Genomic DNA, 21,994 nt, shown 5'->3' on the forward strand with positions numbered 1-21,994 from the left:
TGATTAAGGTGAAAGTCACCCAGGAAAATACTATTTGAGTAAAAGTCTAAAAGTATTTGGTTTTAAATATACTTAAGTATCAAAAGTAAATGTAATTGCTAAAATATACTTAAGTATCTAATGTAAAAGTATTAATAATTTCACATTCCTTATATTAATCAAACCATACGGCACAATTATTATTATTATTATTTATTTAAAAATTTTACGGATAGCCAGGGTCACACTCGAACACTCAGACATCATTTACAAACAAAGCATTTGTGTTTATTGAGTCCGCCAGATCAGACCCAGTAGGGATGATGAGGGATATTATTTTGACGTGTGTGAATTGGACCATTTTCCTGTCCTGTTAAACATTCAAAATGTATTGAGTACTTTTGGTTGTCAGGGAAAATTTATGGAGTAAAAAGTACATTATTTTTGTTTAGGAATAAAATATGAATAGTAAAGTACTGTTGACAGGTTACCTTGGTGTTCTTAGGCACAGGGACTATGTCGGTCTTCTTGAAACATGTAGGTATTACAGACTTGGTCATGGACAGGTTGAAAATGTCAGTGAAGACACTTGCTAGCTTTTCCGCACATGCTCTGAGTACGCATCCTTGTAATCCATCTGGCTGCGGTCTTGTGAATGTTAACCTGTTTAAAGGTCTTACTCACATCGCCTACAGAGATCAAGATCACACAGTCGCCTGGAACAGCTGGTGCTCTCATGCATGGTTCAGTGTTGATTACCTCAAAGCGAGTATAAAAGGCATTTTGACCATCTGGTAGCCTCGTGTCACTGGGCAGTTCGCGGCTGGGTTTCCCTTTGTATTTTGTGATAGTTTGCAAGCCCTGGCACATCCGACGAGCATCAGAGCCAGCATTGTAGGATTCAACCCTTGTCCTGTTTGATAGTTCGTTGTAGGTCGTAGTGGGATTTCTTATAAATGTCCGGATTAGTGTCCCGCTCCTTGAAAGCGGCAGCTCTAACTTTTAGCTCAGTGCGGATGTTGCTTGTAATCCGTGGCTTCTGGATGGGTTATGTACGTACGGTCACTGTGGGGACGACGTTGTCGATGCACTTATTTATGAAGCCGGTGACTGGTGGGGTAAACTCCTCAATGCTATCGGATGAATCCCAGAACATGTTCCAGTCTGTGCTAGCGAAAAAGTATTGTAGCTTATCATCTGCTTTGTCGGACCACTTTCGTATTGAGCTCTTCATAGTCTCCATCCTATCCCATTGTTGACATGTTGAGAACAGTCTCCATCCTATCCCATAGTTGACATGTTGAGAACAGTCTCCATCCTATCCCATAGTTGACATGTTAAGAACAGTCTCCATCCTATCCCATAGTTGACATGTTAAGAACAGTCTCCATCCTATCCCATAGTTGACATGTTAAGAACAGTCTCCATCCTATCCCATAGTTGACATGTTGAGAACAGTCTCCATCCTATCCCATAGTTGACATGTTGAGAACAGTCTCCATCCTATCCCATAGTTGACATGTTGAGAACAGTCTCCATCCTATCCCATAGTTGACATGTTGAGAACAGTCTCCATCCTATCCCAATGTCTTTGTTTTTCTGTACATTTAATAGTGTATTGAATGATACATGTATTTTGTATTATTTGCTCGCCAACATAGTCTTGCCGGGGTTCTGGCTCGCCTGCCTCTTTTGCGTTCTGATCTCCAGAAGCTGTTTTCGGTCATAGGAAATAAAGGCAGAGATGTTATGTGTAAAAAAAAAAGTTAAGATCAGTGTAAGAAAACACACACAAAATAGCAGAATTGGTCAGGAGTCCGTAAAATGTCTGATTTCCACTGCAGCGCCACCTTTTTCTCTCATATTGATGTTGCATCCTATAACAGAATTCAACCTGACCTGGTCACTGCATAAACCAGTTTCCCATCATCTACAATGAACATATTGCCAACAGTGACTTTTTGAAAAACGCCTCAACGCTGACCTCTGCTGGTGGGATATTTCAAACACTAACCCTAAATGCAGTAGAGGAAATATCACACCACATCACTAATGAGCTGAAGACCCTGATCGGAAACCGAGAGAGAGAGAGACAGAGAAAGAGAGACAGAGGAGAGCGAGAGACAGAGAGAGAGACAGAGAGAGAGAGACAGAGAGAGAGAGAGAGAGACAGAGGAGAGCGAGAGACAGAGAGAGAGAGAGAGACAGAGAGAGAGAGAGAGACAGAGAGAGAGACAGGGAGAGAGACAGAGAGAGAGACAGAGAGAGAGAGAGAGACAGAGAGAGAGACAGAGAGAGACAGAGAGAGACAGAGAGAGACAGAGCGAGACAGAGAGAGAGAGACAGAGAAAGACGCATGAAGAGAATAGGAAATATTTGAAGTTAAGAGAAGTGGGAGGGATAGAAAAAGAGAGAGATGAAATAGAGAAATTAAGAGAGAACAGTAGATAAACACTAGTATTCACATGCAGTGACGTTAGTTGCCAAGTAAAGATCCCTGTGTGTTTATCTGTTTTATGTTCAGGCTGGAACGAGCTCCTCATCGCGTCCTTCTCACACCGCTCTGTCACGGTGAAAGACGGAATCCTATTGGCCACGGGTCTCCACGTCCAGAGAAGTAGTGCTCACAGTGCCGGAGTGGGCTCCATCTTTGACAGAGTCCTGACAGAGTTGGTGTCTAAGATGAAAGACATGCAGATGGACAAGACAGAGCTGGGTTGCCTACGAGCCATCGTCCTCTTCAACCCAGGTCAGTGGATAATACCTGCTTGAAGGGGCATCAAGCACCCCCCAAAAAATCTGAAAGGGCACAAAGTACGTGAGGACGGCTAAGTTGGAGAATTTAGATTTTTTTCAAACACCTGATTCAGCTTTTTCCTGCAATCTAGAGCCATCCGTATGTGCATATCTAAGCATACTTCTTGAGCTGTCTGTATCCTCCCGACTGATTGTTATTTTTCCTTAAGAAACTAAATGTGCGTCTTATTCAGTACATTTAGTTATTGCTTGCTTTTCTACCAACCTTGCCAGCAGGCATGTCAGCTAAGATAGTTAGACAAGCTAGCTACGCTAACTTGATTGATAGATCTGAAATGTTTTTTTGTGGTATCTAGTTATGAGGTTGGGAGATCGGGAACTGATCTGGGCTGAAGTTAAAGCCAACGTCATAACATGTATAAGTGTCTAGCAGTATTACAGAGAGAAAAAACTACATCAAATATATATTTATTGTTAATGTGAGGGGGCACGTGCCCCTGTGGCCCCTATGGGCATTACACCCCTGTCTACTTAGTTACACCAACAGTTATGATAGTGGTTTGTTAAAGGACTTTTCTGTGTTTTTACTGTGTGGCGTATGAGGTAAGGAATGAGGTTGTTGATGTGACCTTGAGGTCTGGGCTGTGCGGTCTTCATGTTAGCGGACATGACCATGACAAGGAAGCCACAATAGATAACTACCCCCCCCCCCTCACACACACACACAACAGCCATTTGTTTTCTTTTACTACAGGCACTCATTATTAGCCAAATAATGATCATGCAAAAATATCCCGATTTCGACAGGCTCACAGGCCTAAAGATGGACCAGCCCATCTGGCGTTTGCCTGAACTGACCTATGGCCAGTCCGTTTCTGAGAGAAGGTGAATATATAAAGGCATCAGACTGACTCTAAATGTTCTGTTGTTGCAGATGCAAAAGGCCTGTCAAATTCACCAGAGGTGGAAGGGCTGAGGGAGAAGGTCTACGCCTCGCTGGAGTCCTACACCAAAGCCAAGTACCCAGACCAACCCGGCAGGTACAGTATTCACCGCTCATACAGACCGGGTTGGGGTCAATTCAAGAAGTCAACTGACATTCCAATTCAATAATTGACTTCTCAATAAGCTTCTCAATAAGCTGTAAAAAGAGAAGCTATTTATGTCAAAATTTTTCAAATACAAATCACTTCCTAAATTGACTGACTTCAATTAGAATAGACCCCACCCTTGCTACAGGCGGGACACATCCCAATACAATCTGATTGTAATTGACCCCAACCTTGCTACAGACGGGACACATCCCAATACAATCTGATTTTAATAGACCCCACCCTTGCTACAGACGGACACATCCCAATACAATCTGATTGTAATAGACCCCACCCTTGCTACAGACGGACACATCCCAATACAATCTGATTGTAATAGACCCCACCCTTGCTACAGACGGGACACATCCCAATACAATCTGATTGTAATAGACCCCACCCTTGCTACAGACGGGACACATCCCAATACAATCTGATCACTGCCCTTGTCTCATTGGAATTGACCACTTATTTTAAAGAAATTGTTTTCCTTTTAATATTGTGGACACCTATCGGGCACTCTCACTTATTTGTGGTCATGAGGAAAAAGGTACAGGAAAGTGAGCCATTCCTTGAAAAGAGGACAATGAGCAAAGAAAGAATATTGTGACATAATAATGATGATATTATGACATAATAATGATGATATTATGACATAATAATGATGATATTATGACATGGTCATAGCCAGGTTTAATCTTTGTTTCTTGTGACTCTCCCTCCTCCTAGGTTTGCTAAACTGTTGCTGCGTCTCCCCGCCCTGCGCTCCATAGGCCTCAAGTGTTTGGAGCACCTGTTTTTCTTCAAGCTGATAGGAGACACGCCCATAGACACCTTTCTCATGGAGATGCTCGAAGCGCCACACCAAATCACATGACACGAGTCCCACTTCCCTCTGTATATATACTCCCACAATGTAATTGATATGAAGATTAAACTCGATTCGAGTTGTAAAACAGACATATTTTGTACAAAGAACAAATGATTATTAATGTCAACAATGTGTGTTTTTTGGGGGGTACGAGGAAAAATACACTGTTAAAACACAATTCTAATAAAATTTTGTAAATAGATAATTTCAGGTATCCATTTTTAAAAGCAACCCAAAGCAATATTGAAAATAATATTTTATTAAAAAATGAATTGTATAACACTGAAAACCGTCCTTAAGTTTCTAAAAAATACATTTTTGAATTCTTCCAGAATAAAATAATATACAATTTGGATTTTTGGAATAGTTTTTTTTTTTAACTTGGCCAAGAGAGTATCTTCCAGCAAGACAATAACCGCAAGCACACATAAAGATCCAGAAAGAAATGGTTAATTCGACCACAAAATCAACATTTTGCAATGGCCATCTCAATCTCTGGACTTGAACCCCATTGAAAACCTGTGGTTTGAATTGAAGAGGGCAGAAGGATATCAAGGACCTGGAAAGAATCTGTATGGAGGAATCTGGTCTAAGATCCCTCCCAATGTGTTCTCCAATCTCATTAAACATAACCATCTCATAAAAAGGCTTTGTGTCTTTATCCTCGCAAGGGGAGGATGCTGGAATATTTAAATCTCTTTGAGAGATTTATTTAACAAAATCTCTTTCTCTGAGCAATTCTATTAGTGTAAAAGTATATATATTTAGCATATAATAATATAGCTTAGTATTTATTTTATTCTGTATTATTTTGCTCATCTTTATCAAGGGTGCAAATTATTTTGGCACTGACTATGTGGTTTTACATCAATCAATGTAGGTTTACCCAGGTACGGCCATCTGTAGTACACTACTGCGTCTGAATATCTTGTTTCCTTCAATGAGCCACTAGAGGTCGTGAGTAGATCTACTGTATGTAGCCCTACCGGTAGTTCTCAGCGCTAGTGCGGCATTTAAGCCCCGAACAGCGCCTGACAGGCAGCCCTGTCTTCCAGGATGCATTCAGTCCCAAAGACCAGAGCCAATCTCATATGCAAGGAACGACAAGCTGTCGAGTCACATTCAAACACATTCAGACAGAAAGCTTAAGCCTAGAGGGGAAAAGGTAATATGGCTAGCTTCTTTCAAAATTAAGGCAACTTTATAATGATATATCGCTGATACTAAGATTGATTTGTTGTAGATTAGCAATCTTTTTGTGTTTGTTAGCTAGCTTGCTGGCAGGGCTGCAAACAAGTCTTGTCAGCTAGGCAGTATTGTTAGCTACTGTAACTAGCTAGTTATCTATGCTAGTTGTTACATTTACAAAGCTCCATTCCTGACAGGCTGATCAGATTAGCTTTCAGCCTCAGAGGCCATCACACAGATACAATAGCAGCCTCAGAGGCTGATAAGTCAAGATGCTGCCTTATACAGTAGGCTGTTTCATGAGAAATGCTCCTTGCAGGCATATTAACAGTCAAAGTGCCTTATTTTTTATTTTTTTATTTATTTTTACCTTTATTTAACCAGGCAAGTCAGTTAAGAACAAATTCTTATTTTCAATGACAGCCTAGGAACAGTGGGTTAACTGCCTGTTCAGAGGCAGAACGACAGATTTTGTACCTTGTCAGCTCGGGGATACGAACTTGCAACCTTTCGGTTACTAGCCCAATGCTCTAACCACTAGGCTACCCTGCTGCCCCTAGGCTTACTTATAGGCTGATGCATATGATCCAGTGGGATCTATTCCCGCAAGACTGATCAGATTCAATTAGCAGCCTCAGAAGCTGATAAGTCAGCATGCGGCCTTGTTGGCTGTTTTAATGAGAGCATGTTTTGTCTATCTATATGAATGGGGCCAGGACAGATACCTGACCTTAATTGTAGTCATTATTCAATCAATGATTGGATGTATTACTTTGTTTCACCGATGTTTCTGTCTTAATCGTATCACTGTGTGATGGTTGACTGTGACATTAAAGAAAAGAAGGCAATCGAATCAGTCTTCCCACAGTCTGCAGTGTTACTTTGCTGGTTCCATGTAGCCTATTACAAGTAACAAGTATTATGAAACTAACAGCCTCCTTTCAAAATTCAGCATCACAATAAATTAGTTTAAATATTTACATATGAACATGCTTGCCATAACACTACAGTGGTGCTAACTGGTTTACATAACACTACAGTGGTGCTAACTGGTTTACATAACACTACAGTGGTGCTGACAGGTTTACATAACACTACAGTGGTGCTAACTGGTTTACATAACACTACAGTGGTGCTGACTGGTTTACATAACACTACAGTGGTGCTAACTGGTTTACATAACACTACAGTGGTGCTGACTGGTTTACATAACACTACAGTGGTGCTAACTGGTTTACATAACACTACAGTGGTGCTGACTGGTTTACATAAGACTACAGTGGTGCTAACTGGTTTACATAACTACAGTGGTGCTGACTGGTTTACATAACACTACAGTGGTGCTAACTGGTTTACATAAGACTACAGTGGTGCTAACTGGTTTACATAACACTACAGTGGTGCTAACTGGTTTACATAACACTACAGTGGTGCTAACTGGTTTACATAACACTACAGTGGTGCTAACTGGTTTACATAACACTACAGTGGTGCTAACTGGTTTACATAACACTACAGTGGTGCTGACTGGTTTACATAACACTACAGTGGTGCTGACAGGTTTACATAACACTACAGTGGTGCTAACTGGTTTACATAACACTACAGTGGTGCTAACTGGTTTACATAAGACTACAGTGGTGCTAACTGGTTTACATAACACTACAGTGGTGCTAACTGGTTTACATAACACTACAGTGGTGCTAACTGGTTTACATAACACTACAGTGGTGCTAACTGGTTTACATAACACTACAGTGGTGCTAACTGGTTTACATAACACTACAGTGGTGCTGACTGGTTTACATAACACTACAGTGGTGCTGACAGGTTTACATAACACTACAGTGGTGCTAACTGGTTTACATAACACTACAGTGGTGCTAACTGGTTTACATAAGACTACAGTGGTGCTAACTGGTTTACATAACACTACAGTGGTGCTAACTGGTTTACATAAGACTACAGTGGTGCTAACTGGTTTACATAACACTACAGTGGTGCTAACTGGTTTACATAACACTACAGTGGTGCTAACTGGTTTACATAACACTACAGTGGTGCTAACTGGTTTACATAACACTACAGTGGTGCTAACTGGTTTACATAACACTACAGTGGTGCTAACTGGTTTACATAACACTACAGTGGTGCTAACTGGTTTACATAACACTACAGTGGTGCTAACTGGTTTACATAACACTACAGTGGTGCTAACTGGTTTACATAACACTACAGTGGTGCTAACTGGTTTACATAACACTACAGTGGTGCTAACTGGTTTACATAACACTACAGTGGTGCTAACTGGTTTACATAACACTACAGTGGTGCTAACTGGTTTACATAAGACTACAGTGGTGCTAACTGGTTTACATAAGACTACAGTGGTGCTAACTGGTTTACATAACACTACAGTGGTGCTAACTGGTTTACATAACACTACAGTGGTGCTAACTGGTTTACATAACACTACAGTGGTGCTAACTGGTTTACATAACACTACAGTGGTGCTAACTGGTTTACATAACACTACAGTGGTGCTAACTGGTTTACATAAGACTACAGTGGTGCTAACTGGTTTACATAACACTACAGTGGTGCTAACTGGTTTACATAACACTACAGTGGTGCTAACTGGTTTACATAACACTACAGTGGTGCTAACTGGTTTACATAACACTACAGTGGTGCTAACTGGTTTACATAACACTACAGTGGTGCTAACTGGTTTACATAACACTACAGTGGTGCTGACAGGTTTACATAACACTACAGTGGTGCTAACTGGTTTACATAAGACTACAGTGGTGCTAACTGGTTTACATAACACTACAGTGGTGCTAACTGGTTTACATAAGACTACAGTGGTGCTAACTGGTTTACATAACACTACAGTGGTGCTAACTGGTTTACATAAGACTACAGTGGTGCTAACTGGTTTACATAACACTACAGTGGTGCTAACTGGTTTACATAACACTACAGTGGTGCTAACTGGTTTACATAACACTACAGTGGTGCTGACTGGTTTACATAACACTACAGTGGTGCTAACTGGTTTACATAAGACTACAGTGGTGCTAACTGTGGTGCTAACTGGTTTACATAACACTACAGTGGTGCTAACTGGTTTACATAACACTACAGTGGTGCTAACTGGTTTACATAACACTACAGTGGTGCTAACTGGTTTACATAACACTACAGTGGTGCTAACTGGTTTACATAACACTACAGTGGTGCTAACTGGTTTACATAACACTACAGTGGCGCTAACTGGTTTACATAAGACTACAGTGGTGCTAACTGGTTTACATAAGACTACAGTGGTGCTAACTGGTTTACATAACACTACAGTGGTGCTAACTGGTTTACATAACACTACAGTGGTGCTAACTGGTTTACATAACACTACAGTGGTGCTAACTGGTTTAGATAACACTACAGTTGTGCTAACTGGTTTACATAACACTACAGTTGTGCTAACTGGTTTACATAACACTACAGTGGTGCTAACTGGTTTACATAACACTACAGTGGTGCTAACTGGTTTACATAAGACTACAGTGGTGCTAACTGGTTTACATAACACTACAGTGGTGCTAACTGGTTTACATAAGACTACAGTGGTGCTAACTGGTTTACATAACACTACAGTGGTGCTAACTGGTTTACATAACACTACAGTGGTGCTAACTGGTTTACATAACACTACAGTGGTGCTGACTGGTTTACATAAGACTACAGTGGTGCTAACTGGTTTACATAACTACAGTGGTGCTGACTGGTTTACATAACACTACAGTGGTGCTAACTGGTTTACATAACTACAGTGGTGCTGACTGGTTTACATAACACTACAGTGGTGCTAACTGGTTTACATAACTACAGTGGTGCTGACTGGTTTACATAACACTACAGTGGTGCTAACTGGTTTACATAACACTACAGTGGTGCTAACTGGTTTACATAACACTACAGTGGTGCTAACTAGTTTCCATAACACTACAGTGGTGCTAACTGGTTTACATAACACTACAGTGGTGCTAACTGGTTTACATAACACTACAGTGGTGCTGACTGGTTTACATAAGACTACAGTGGTGCTAACTGGTTTACATAACACTACAGTGGTGCTAACTGGTTTACATAACACTACAGTGGTGCTAACTGGTTTACATAACACTACAGTGGTGCTAACTGGTTTACATAACACTACAGTGGTGCTAACTGGTTTACATAACACTACAGTGGTGCTGACTGGTTTACATAACACTACAGTGGTGCTAACTGGTTTACATAACACTACAGTGGTGCTGACTGGTTTACATAAGACTACAGTGGTGCTAACTGGTTTACATAACACTACAGTGGTGCTAACTGGTTTACATAACACTACAGTGGTGCTAACTGGTTTACATAACACTACAGTGGTGCTAACTGGTTTACATAACACTACAGTGGTGCTAACTGGTTTACATAACACTACAGTGGTGCTAACTGGTTTACATAAGACTACAGTGGTGCTAACTGGTTTACATAACTACAGTGGTGCTGACTGGTTTACATAACACTACAGTGGTGCTAACTGGTTTACATAACTACAGTGGTGCTAACTGGTTTACATAAGACTACAGTGGTGCTAACTGGTTTACATAAGACTACAGTGGTGCTGACTGGTTTACATAAGACTACAGTGGTGCTAACTGGTTTACATAACTACAGTGGTGCTGACTGGTTTACATAACACTACAGTGGTGCTAACTGGTTTACATAACACTACAGTGGTGCTAACTGGTTTACATAACACTACAGTGGTGCTAACTAGTTTCCATAACACTACAGTGGTGCTAACTGGTTTACATAACACTACAGTGGTGCTAACTGGTTTACATAACACTACAGTGGTGCTGACTGGTTTACATAACACTACAGTGGTGCTAACTGGTTTACATAAGACTACAGTGGTGCTAACTGGTTTACATAAGACTCTAGTGGTGCTAACTGGTTTACATAACACTACAGTGGTGCTAACTGGTTTACATAACACTACGGTGGTGCTAACTGGTTTACATAACACTACAGTGGTGCTAACTGGTTTACATAACACTACAGTGGTTCTAACTGGTTTACATAACACTACAGTGGTGCTAACTGGTTTACATAACACTACAGTGGTGCTGACTGGTTTACATAACACTACAGTGGTGCTAACTGGTTTACATAACACTACAGTGGTGCTAACTGGTTTACATAACACTACAGTGGTGCTAACTGGTTTACATAACACTACAGTGGTGCTAACTGGTTTACATAACTACAGTGGTGCTGACTGGTTTACATAACACTACAGTGGTGCTAACTGGTTTACATAAGACTACAGTGGTGCTAACTGGTTTACATAACACTACAGTGGTGCTAACTGGTTTACATAACACTACAGTGGTGCTAACTGGTTTACATAACACTACAGTGGTGCTGACTGGTTTACATAACACTACAGTGGTGCTGACTGGTTTACATAACACTACAGTGGTGCTAACTGGTTTACATAACACTACAGTGGTGCTGACTGGTTTACATAACACTACAGTGGTGCTAACTGGTTTACATAACACTACAGTGGTGCTAACTGGTTTACTTAAGACTACAGTGGTGCTAACTGGTTTACATAACACTACAGTGGTGCTAACTGGTTTACATAACACTACAGTGGTGCTAACTGGTTTACATAACACTACAGTGGTGCTAACTGGTTTACTTAAGACTACATTGGTGCTAACTGGTTTACATAACACTACAGTGGTGCTAACTGGTTTACTTAAGACTACAGTGGTGCTAACTGGTTTACTTAAGACTACAGTGGTGCTGACTGGTTTACATAACACTACAGTGGTGCTAACTGGTTTACTTAAGACTACAGTGGTGCTGACTGGTTTACATAAGACTACAGTGGTGCTGACTGGTTTACATAACACTACAGTGGTGCTAACTGGTTTACATAACACTACAGTGGTGCTAACTGGTTTACATAACACTACAGTGGTGCTAACTGGTTTACATAAGACTACAGTGGTCACAATTAAAAAAATGGTTTACTCCCAACCAAAAAGTAGACATAACAAGAAGGTTGCTGAGGGGAGGACGGCTCATGATAATTGCTGGAATGTAATGTAATGGCTGGAATGGAGTGTGTAATGACTGGAATGGAGTGTGTAATGGCTGGAATGGAGTGTGTAATGGCTGGAATGGAGTGTGTAATGGCTGGAATGTAATGTAATGGCTGGAATGGAGTGTGTAATGGCTGGAATGTAATGTAATGGCTGGAATGGAGTGTGTAATGGCTGGAATGTAATGTAATGGCTGGAATGGAGTGTGTAATGGCTGGAATGGAGTGTGTAATGGCTGGAATGGAGTGTGTAATGGCTGGAATGGAGTGTGTAATGACTGGAATGGAGTGTTTAATGACTGGAATGGAGTGTGTAATTACTGGAATGGAGTGTGTAATTACTGGAATGGAGTGTTTAATGACTGGAATGGAGTGTGTAATGACTGGAATGGAGTGTGTAATGGCTGGAATGTAATGTAATGGCTGGAATGGAGTGTATAATGACTGGAATGGAGTGTGTAATGCCTGGAATGTAATGTAATGGCTGAAATGGAGTGTGTAATGACTGGAATGGAGTGTGTAATGACTGGAATGGAGTTCGTAATGACTGGAATGGAGTGTGTAATGACTGGAATGGAGTGTGTAATGACTGGAATGGAGTGTGTAATTACTGGAATGGAGTATAATGGCTGGAATGGTGTGTTTAATGACTGGAATGGAGTGTGTAATGACTGGAATGGAGTGTATAATGACTGGAATGGAGTTCGTAATGACTGGAATGGAGTGTGTAATGACTGGAATGGAGTGTGTAATGACTGGAATGGAGTATAATGGCTGGAATGGAGTGTGCAATGACTGGAATGGAGTGTGTAATTACTGGAATGGAGTATAATGGCTGGAATGGAGTGTGTAATGACTGGAATGGAGTGTGTAATGACTGGAATGGAGTTGTAATGACTGTAATGGAGTTGTAATGACTGGAATTGAGTGTGTAATGACTGGAATGGAGTGTGTAATGACTGGAATGGAGTGTGTAATGACTGGAATGGAGTGTGTAATGAATGGAATGGAGTGTGTAATGGCTGGAATGGAGTATAATGGCTGGAATGGAGTGTGTAATGACTGGAATGGAGTGTGTAATGACTGGAATGGAGTGTGTAATTACTGGAATGGAGTGTGTAATGACTGGAATGGAGTGTGTAATTACTGGAATGGAGTGAGTAATGACTGGCATGGAGTGTGTAATGACTGGAATGGAATTGTAATGACTGGAATGGAGTGTGTAATGACTGTAATGGAGTTGTAATGACTGGAATGGAGTTGTAATGACTGGAATGGAGTGTAATGACTGGAATGGAGTTGTAATGACTGGAATGGAATGTGTAATGACTGGAATGGAGTGTAATGACTGGAATGGAGTTGTAATGACTGGAATGGGGTGTGTAATGACTGGAATGGAGTTGTAATGACTGGAATGGAGTGTGTAATGACTGGAATGGAGTGTGTAATGACTGGATTGGAGTGTGTAATGACTGGAATGGAGTTGTAATGACTGGAATGGAGTGTGTAATGACTGGAATGGAGTGTGTAATGACTGGAATGGAGTGTGTAATGACTGGAATGGAGTTGTAATGACTGGAATGGAGTGTGTAATGACTGGCATGGAGTGTATAATTACTGGAATGGAGTGTGTAATGACTGGAATGGAGTGTGTAATGACTGGAATGGAGTGTGTAATGACTGGAATTGAGTTGTAATGACTGGAATGGAGTGTGTAATGACTGGAATGGAGTGTGTAATGACTGGATTGGAGTGTGTAATGACTGGAATGGAGTTGTAATGACTGGAATGGAGTGTGTAATGACTGTAATGGATTTGTAATGACTGGAATGGAGTTGTAATGACTGGAATGGAGTGTAATGACTGGAATGGAGTTGTAATGACTGGAATGGAATGTGTAATGACTGGAATGGAGTGTAATGACCTGAATGGAGTGAATTGATTGGTATCAAACACATGAACACCATATGTGTTTGATACCATTCCAGACATCGTTATGACCCGTCCTCCCCTCAGCAGTCTCCTCTGGTAAGAAGGTAGAAAATCCTAACTGAAATGTCATTTTCACTCAAAAGCTGTACACCGTTGGCTTTAATAAGGCAATACAGGGTCAGGCTTCGGTATCCATCAGCAGGGAACGCTGTGGTAAGAGGAATGATGTCTCTGAAGCATAACAGTACATTAATCTACGCATCTGATGTTGTCTAACATCATTTTGTTTCAACTTAACGGTATACCCCTTAGTCCTGATGTAAACATAACGGTAGCCCCGCCACATGATGCTGAGGAATGAAGTTGGAGAAATATTGACCTATAAATGTTTTCTAGGTGGTAAATGTTCTGCCCGAGGTGGAGGAGCCTGAGGTGGAGCAGAGGGGTGAGATAAACGTTATCCCCGAGGGGGAGGGGCCTGAGGTGGAGCAGAGGGTTGAGGTAAACGTTCTGCCTGAGGGGGAGGGGCCTGAGGTGGAGCAGAGGGGTGAGAGGTAAACGTTCTGCCCGAGGGGGAGGGGTCCAGAATAAGAGCAGAAGTGACCCCTTCAGACTAGAGATGTGGACCCCGCCACGGGAGTCGCTAGTGCGCGATGGGTCAAGGACATCTCTGCCGGCCAAAACCTCCCCTACCCTAACCCGGACGACGCTGGGCCAATTGTGCACCGCCTCATGGGTCTCCCGGTCAAGGCTGGCTGTGACACAGCCTGGAATCGAACCAGGATCTCTAGTGGCACATTGAAATGCAGTGCCTTAGACCACTGTGCCACTCAGTAGGCTGAACTGCGGAACTTGACCTTTGACAGGACCCATAAATGGATAAACAATTTGGCAATTTATTTGTGTTAAAGTTGATGTGTTTCTATTCTTGTTCATATTTGACATTTCATCCACTAGAATGTGAAGGCGGCGTCTGTGGAGAAAGAGGACAGCCGCTTCTCCAGTCTGCCAATGACTAGAAGCATGAAAACATTCCATTAGAATCCAATCTTATTCCGCAAACACCCCTTATGGTCATATGTCTTGTTGTGCTTCTCTTCGGGTTTATGTCCTCGCCACAAACCCAGACCACCCTGAGGACTCTCTACCTTAGCTGTGGGGAGATCACTTCTCTGACCAAGACTACAAAGGGTTCCCCCTGTTAACATTTGTCTCCTGGTGAAATTAATTGCACTTTATTAATTATTATTATTTAAGCACTGTTGTTGTTGTTTTTTTGTGTTTCTATTCCAACACACTGGTTCTTGTGTACATGCTGGTGTTATTTCTCCTCCCAGCGTGTGTGTTCTGATAGGAACACTGTGGAGGCAACGTTGAATTAGACCTGTGACAATAGATGCATTACTGAAGATGATGGCTCGGTCTCGTCTTACTTTGTTCCCTATTCAGGACACGACAGACCAACTCTAACGTCGGCCATTGAAACAGTAGTGGCACAGCCTCTCAGACCACAGAATATCGGCAGTCATTTTCTGTTCATTTTCCTAATGATTCTACGTGTTGATTGGCCACAGTTCGTCCACACCCAACAGGTGATCTGCTGACGTTTCCTGTTGGTCTGTTTTGTCCTTTACACACGTGAGTCTGACCAGTTCCAGTTAGGGCTGTTTTACATGATGTCCCTCAGTGATGACTTCATAGATGTATAGTCTGACCAGTTCCAGTTAGGGCTGTTTTACATGATGTCCCTCAGTGATGCCTTCATAGATGTATAGTCTGACCAGTTCCAGTTAGGGCTGTTTTACATGATGTCCCTCAGTGATGACTTCATAGATGTATAGTCTGACCAGTTCCAGTTAGGGCTGTTTTACATGATGTCTCTCAGTGATGACTTCATAGATGTATAGTCTGACCAGTTCCAGTTAGGGCTGTTTTACATGATGTCCCTCAGTGATGACTTCATAGATGTATAGTCTGACCAGTTCCAGTTAGGGCTGTTTTACATGATGTCCCTCAGTGATGCCTTCATAGATATATAGCCTTACCAGTTCCAGTTAGGGCTGTTTTACATGATGTCCCTCAGTGATGACTTCATAGATGTATAGTCTGACCAGTTCCAGTTAGGGCTGTTTTACATGATGTCCCTCAGTGATGCCTTCATAGATATATAGCCTTACCAGTTCCAGTTAGGGCTGTTTTACATGATGTCCCTCAGTGATGACTTCATAGATGTATAGTCTTACCAGTTCCAGTTAGGGCTGTTTTACATGATGTCCCTCAGTGATGACTTCATAGATGTATAGTCTTACCAGTTCCAGTTAGGGCTGTTTTACATGATGTCCCTCAGTGATGACTTCATAGATGTATAGTCTGACCAGTTCCAGTTAGGGCTGTTTTACATGATGTCCCTCAGTGATGACTTCATAGATGTATAGTCTGACCAGTTCCAGTTAGGGCTGTTTTACATGATGTCCCTCAGTGATGACTTCATAGATGTATAGTCTGACCAGTTCCAGTTAGGGCTGTTTTACATGATGTCCCTCAGTGATGACTTCATAGATGTATAGTCTGACCAGTTCCAGTTAGGGCTGTTTTACATGATGTCCCTCAGTGATGACTTCATAGATGTATAGTCTGACCAGTTCCAGTTAGGGCTGTTTTACATGATGTCCCTCAGTGATGACTTCATAGATGTATAGTCTGACCAGTTCCAGTTAGGGCTGTTTTACATGATGTCTCTCAGTGATGACTTCATAGATGTATAGTCTGACCAGTTCCAGTTAGGGCTGTTTTACATGATGTCCCTCAGTGATGACTTCATAGATGTACAGCTACAGGCTGAACATTCAGATCACTCACTCCTGAACACACTAGGGGCTGCATTTTTAGACAGGCAGACAAATTCTGATATTTTGCCCACATTTTTTGGGGGGGGGGCTTTTGACCAACCAGATCTTTTGCCAATAATTGGTTCATGAAAAATGTACATGATCAGCAACCACTATCCAGCTCCTGTTCTCAGTTGCTCTAATCTGGTCCAATGAAGTGTGATGGTGAGTAGTGATGGGACAGAACAGAACATTCCGGTGGGTCTTGTGTAGCACATGCGCGGAACATCGACACGCTTCTATAAATGACAAATGTCTGACTCTGGTCCCAAGTAAATAACTGTCAAAGACAATGGTGAGTACATTTACATTTACATTTAAGTCATTTAGCAGACGCTCTTATCCAGAGCGACTTACAAATTGGTGAATTCACCTTCTGACATCCAGTGGAACAGCCACTTTACAATAGTGCATCTAAATCATGAAGGGGGGGGGTGAGAAGGATTACTTATCCTATCCTAGGTATTCCTTGAAGAGATGGGGTTTCAGGTGTCTCCGGAAGGTGGTGATTGACTCCGCTGTCCTGGCGTCGTGAGGGAGTTTGTTCCACCATTGGGGGGCCAGAGCAGCGAACAGTTTTGACTGGGCTGAGCGGGAACTGTACTTCCTCAATGGTAGGGAGGCGAGCAGGCCAGAGGTGGATGAACGCAGTGCCCTTGCTTGGGTGTAGGGCCTGATCAGAGCCTGGAGGTACTGCGGTGCCGTTCCCCTCACAGCTCCGTAGGCAAGGTTATTTTAATTTTAAAAGGCTGCTGTATTCCATGTGCTCTGAGTAGATATTTAGTGCGTGATAATCATGAATGAGATCCCTTTTAGGACCGTCTTGTATGTAAGGCTGATTACTATCTGATAGTATGGTTCATCAAAACAAGTGCAACAATATTTGCAAAGTACAAATTCATTGTTTTCAGTCTATCAAATGACTTATTTCCAGTTTAAGTACAGCAGCTCAACGAAAAAAGACGACCGACTCGAAGCTTCACAGGAGACACGCAGAATGCAGATTGAAATGACAATGTGGACAAACCATCTATTATCCAATAGGGTGGCATTGTAGAATGTATTCTATGTACTGCATTTCTATCTGCAGTATTCTGAAAGATGCTCGTAGAAGAGAATACCTCCTACAGTAGACATTTAAACGTGTTAACCCTCTCGAGGCTGCAGGCCCAGAAGAGAATACCTCCTACAGTAGACATTTAAACGTGTTAACCCTCTCGAGGCTGCAGGCCCAAAAAGAATACCTCCTACAGTAGACATTTAAACGTGTTAACCCTCTCGAGGCTGCAGGCCCAGAAGAGAATACCTCCTACAGTAGACATTTAAACGTGTTAACCCTCTCGAGGCTGCAGGCCCAGAAGAGAATACCTCCTACAGTAGACATTGTGCTTGTTCTCTAGAGGGATGACTTGAACTTGGCTTTTCACAAATGATTTAATCTACAAAACATCTCAACTTCCAAACAACTGATCCATGAACTGATCCATGTCATACAAAGGTTAAGATATCTGAGAATTGCCTAGCTCAGAAGGACCTCCATCGACAATCAGATTTACATTTTAGTCTTACGGTTCAAGATCAGTATGGGTTGGCATCCTTCTACTAGTCCGTAAACAATCAAGTAATGAGAGTGTACACCTGAAATGACCCTCTATTCCCACTACTTCTGGTCAGGACTAGTAATGTATTATACAGGGAATAGGGCCATTTTAAGACACACCCACTTCATGTTAAACTTCTGTTCCATCAGGGAATAGGCCCATTTTAAGACACACCCACTTCATGTTAAACTTCTGTTCCATCAGGGAATAGGGCCATTTTAAGACACACCCACTTCATGTTAAGCTTCTGTTCCATCAGGGAATAGGGCCATTTTAAGACACACCCACTTCATGTTAAACTTCTGTTCCATCAGGGAATAGGGCCATTTTAAGACACACCCACTTCATGTTAAGCTTCTGTTCCATCAGGGAATAGGGCCATTTTAAGACACACCCACTTCATGTTAAACTTCTGTTCCATCAGGGAATAGGGCCATTTTAAGACACACCCACTTCATGTTAAACTTCTGTTCCATCAGGGAATAGGGCCATTTTAAGACACACCCACTTCATGTTAAACTTCTGTTCCGTGATAAAAACAGTGAAATATAAACAAGAAGTGTCTTGTTGTAACGATTATCTTCTTCCTCTGATGAAGAGTGTGAAATATCAGACCAATGCGCAGCGTGGTAAGTGTCCACATTGTATTTATTGAACTGAACACGGAATACAAAAACCCAAGAGAAATAAATAAAAACCGAAACAGTTCTGTATGGAAACCACAGACACAGAAAACAACTACCCACCCATCATAGTGGGAAAACAGGTTGCCCAAGTATGGTTCTCAATCAGGCCAAACACATAGAAATAGAAAACCTAGAAAACACAACATAGAATGCCCACCCCAACTCACGCCCTGACCAACCTAAAACAGAGACATTAAAAAAAGGAACTAAGGTCAGGACGTGACACTTGTGGCATATTAATTCCAAACGAACCGATAACTCGTCCTTCCCATTCACAATTAGAGACAATCAGATTTCGTCATCAACATCATCCCTCAAATTAACAATTGACTGGACTGGACTGATTCAAGTCAAATAAACCCAGTCCCTCTTAAGAAATGAAGACAAGAATCTCAATTTGCAGGAGCTGAAAGAAAGCTGAACCCCCCCCCTTAGCCTGAGCACTGTAGAGTAATTCTAGCTTTGGGTATGGAGTGACTGAAGGGACAAAATGCACACAGTTACACCCAGGGAGAGAGATGTGGGACATGCAGATCATACACAGCAAAAGCCTCGATAGTTCTACGTTATTTTATTTTCATTAAAGACCCTGAAGAAGGATTAAGAATGACAAAATATACAAGAGTTATTGTATATGCATGCAGTCTGTCCATTGTACTTTTAATAAAGGACATGTGGGAAACTATTCTAGCACACAAACACAACAGCATAGAACAGAGCAGTGAGACATACAATGTTAGGAGAGAGAGAGAGAGAGAGAGAGAGAGAGAGAGAGAGAGAGAGAGAGAAGGGAAATAGATACCATAGTCTCGTAAAGTAAACTGATTGTAAAGAACATAGAGGTTTCCATCCTTTGGACACAGTGTGTCTGTTAGGAGAGACATTAAAAAGAAAAAAGAAAACATTGTAGAACAATGGGACCCACAGAGTAGGAGAGAGTGAGGTTGAGCCCAGAGAAAGGGATTGAGGAGGGGCTATAGGTGGCTTTTCCTTCTTAGTGGCTTTCGGCATGTTTAGGTTGGGCAGGTTGCCTGTGCTGGCTGGGTTGCCTGTGTTCTCTGTGTTGTTGGCTGTGCCTCTATGGAAGCCACTGGGCTCACAGCACACTGGCTACTACAGTCATGCTGCCTAGAGACCTAGCTAGTCTGGAGTGGCACAGGGAGCTGGCATAGAGGAGGGAAGGGGTTAATTCAGTCAACAAGGAACCATATGCATCAGCCTATAAGACACTTTCAAATCAAATCAAATCAAATGTATTTATATAGCCCTTCATACATCAGCTGATATCTCAAAGTGCTGTACAGAAACCCAGCCTAAAACCCCAAACAGCAAGCAATGCAGGTGTAGAAGCACGGTGGCTAGGAAAAACTCCCTAGAAAGGCCAAAACCTAGGAAGAAACCTAGAGAGGAACCAGGCTATATGGGGTGGCCAGTCCTCTTCTGGCTGTGCCGGGTGGAGATTATAACAGAACATGGCCAAGATGTTCAAATGTTCATAAATGACCAGCATGGTCCAATAATAATAAGGCAGAACAGTTGAAACTGGAGCAGCAGCACGGCCAGGTGGACTGGAGACAGCAAAGAGTCATCATGTCAGGTAGTCCTGAGGCATGGTCCTAGGGCTCAGGTCCTCCGAGAGAGAGAAAGAAAGAGAGAAAGAGAGAATTAGAGAGAGCACAATTAAATTCACACAGGACACCGAATAAGACAGGAGAAGTACTCCAGATATAACAAACTGACCCTAGCCCCCCGACACATAAACTACTGCAGCATAAATACTGGAGGCTGAGACAGGAGGGGTCAGGAGACACTGTGGCCCCATCCGAGGACACCCCCAGACAGGGCCAAACAGGACGGATATAACCCCACCCACTCTGCCAAAGCACAGCCCCCACACCACTAGAGGGATAGCTTCAACCACCAACTTACCATCCTGAGACAAGGCCGAGTATAGCCCACAAAGATCTCCGCCACGGCACAACCCAAGGGGGGGGGGCGCCAACCCAGACAGGGAGATCACATCAGTGACTCAACCCACTCAGGTGACGCACCCCTCCCAGGGACAGTATGAAAGAGCCCCAGTAAGCCAGTGACTCAGCCCTTGTAGTAGGGTTAGAGGCAGAGAATCCCAGTGGAAAGAGGGGAACCGGCCAGGCAGAGACAGCAAGGGCGGTTCATTGCTCCAGAGCTTTGCGTCTCTTACATGGGTAGGCAGACCGTTCCATAAAAATGGAGCTCTATAGGAGAAAGCCCTGCCTCCAGCTGTTTGCTTAGAAATTCTAGGGACAATTAGGAGGCCTGCGTCTTGTGACCGTAGCGTAAATGTAGGTATGTACGGCAGGACCAAATCAGAGAGATAGGTAGGAGCAAGCCCATGTAATGCTTTGTAGGTTAGCAGTAAAACCTTGAAATCAGCCCTTGCCTTGACAGGAAGCCAGTGTAGGGAGGCTAGCACTGGAGTAATATGATCAAATTTTTGGGTTCTAGTCAGGATTCTAGCAGCCGTATTTAGCACTAACTGAAATGTATTTAGTACTTTATCCGGTTAGCCGGAAAGTAGAGCATTGCAGTAGTCTAACCTAGAAGTGACAAAAGCATGGATTAATTTTTCTGCATCATTTTTGGACAGAAAGTTTCTGATTTTTGCAATGTTACGTAGATGGATAAAAGCTGTCCTTGAATTGGTCTTGATATGTTCTTCAAAAGAAAGATCAGGGTCCAGAGTAACGCCGAGGTCCTTCACAGTTTTATTAGAGACGACTGTACAACCATTAACAATGATTGTCAGATTCAACAGAAGATGTCTTTGTTTCTTGGGACCTAGAACAA

The 21,994-nt window shown here is 42.3% G+C and overlaps 1 protein-coding gene across 3 annotated transcripts in view; it reads left to right on the forward strand.

Moving 5' to 3' along the window:
- rxrgb (retinoid X receptor, gamma b) overlaps nucleotides 1-5,053 on the forward strand; it is a 125,280-nt gene extending 120,227 nt beyond the window's left edge. For all 3 annotated transcript variants that reach the window (XM_064936145.1, XM_064936143.1, XM_064936144.1), the window contains exons 7-9: nucleotides 2,504-2,728; nucleotides 3,671-3,776; nucleotides 4,557-5,053. In XM_064936145.1, coding sequence (XP_064792217.1) covers nucleotides 2,504-2,728; nucleotides 3,671-3,776; nucleotides 4,557-4,704 — 479 coding nt within the window. In that variant the 3' untranslated portion in view covers nucleotides 4,705-5,053. The remainder of the gene's footprint in view (nucleotides 1-2,503; nucleotides 2,729-3,670; nucleotides 3,777-4,556) is intronic.
- The last annotated feature ends 16,941 nt before the right edge of the window (nucleotides 5,054-21,994 follow it).

This window comes from Oncorhynchus masou, chromosome 24 (genome assembly GCF_036934945.1).
Source record: "Oncorhynchus masou masou isolate Uvic2021 chromosome 24, UVic_Omas_1.1, whole genome shotgun sequence".
Classification (NCBI taxonomy): domain Eukaryota; kingdom Metazoa; phylum Chordata; class Actinopteri; order Salmoniformes; family Salmonidae; genus Oncorhynchus; species Oncorhynchus masou.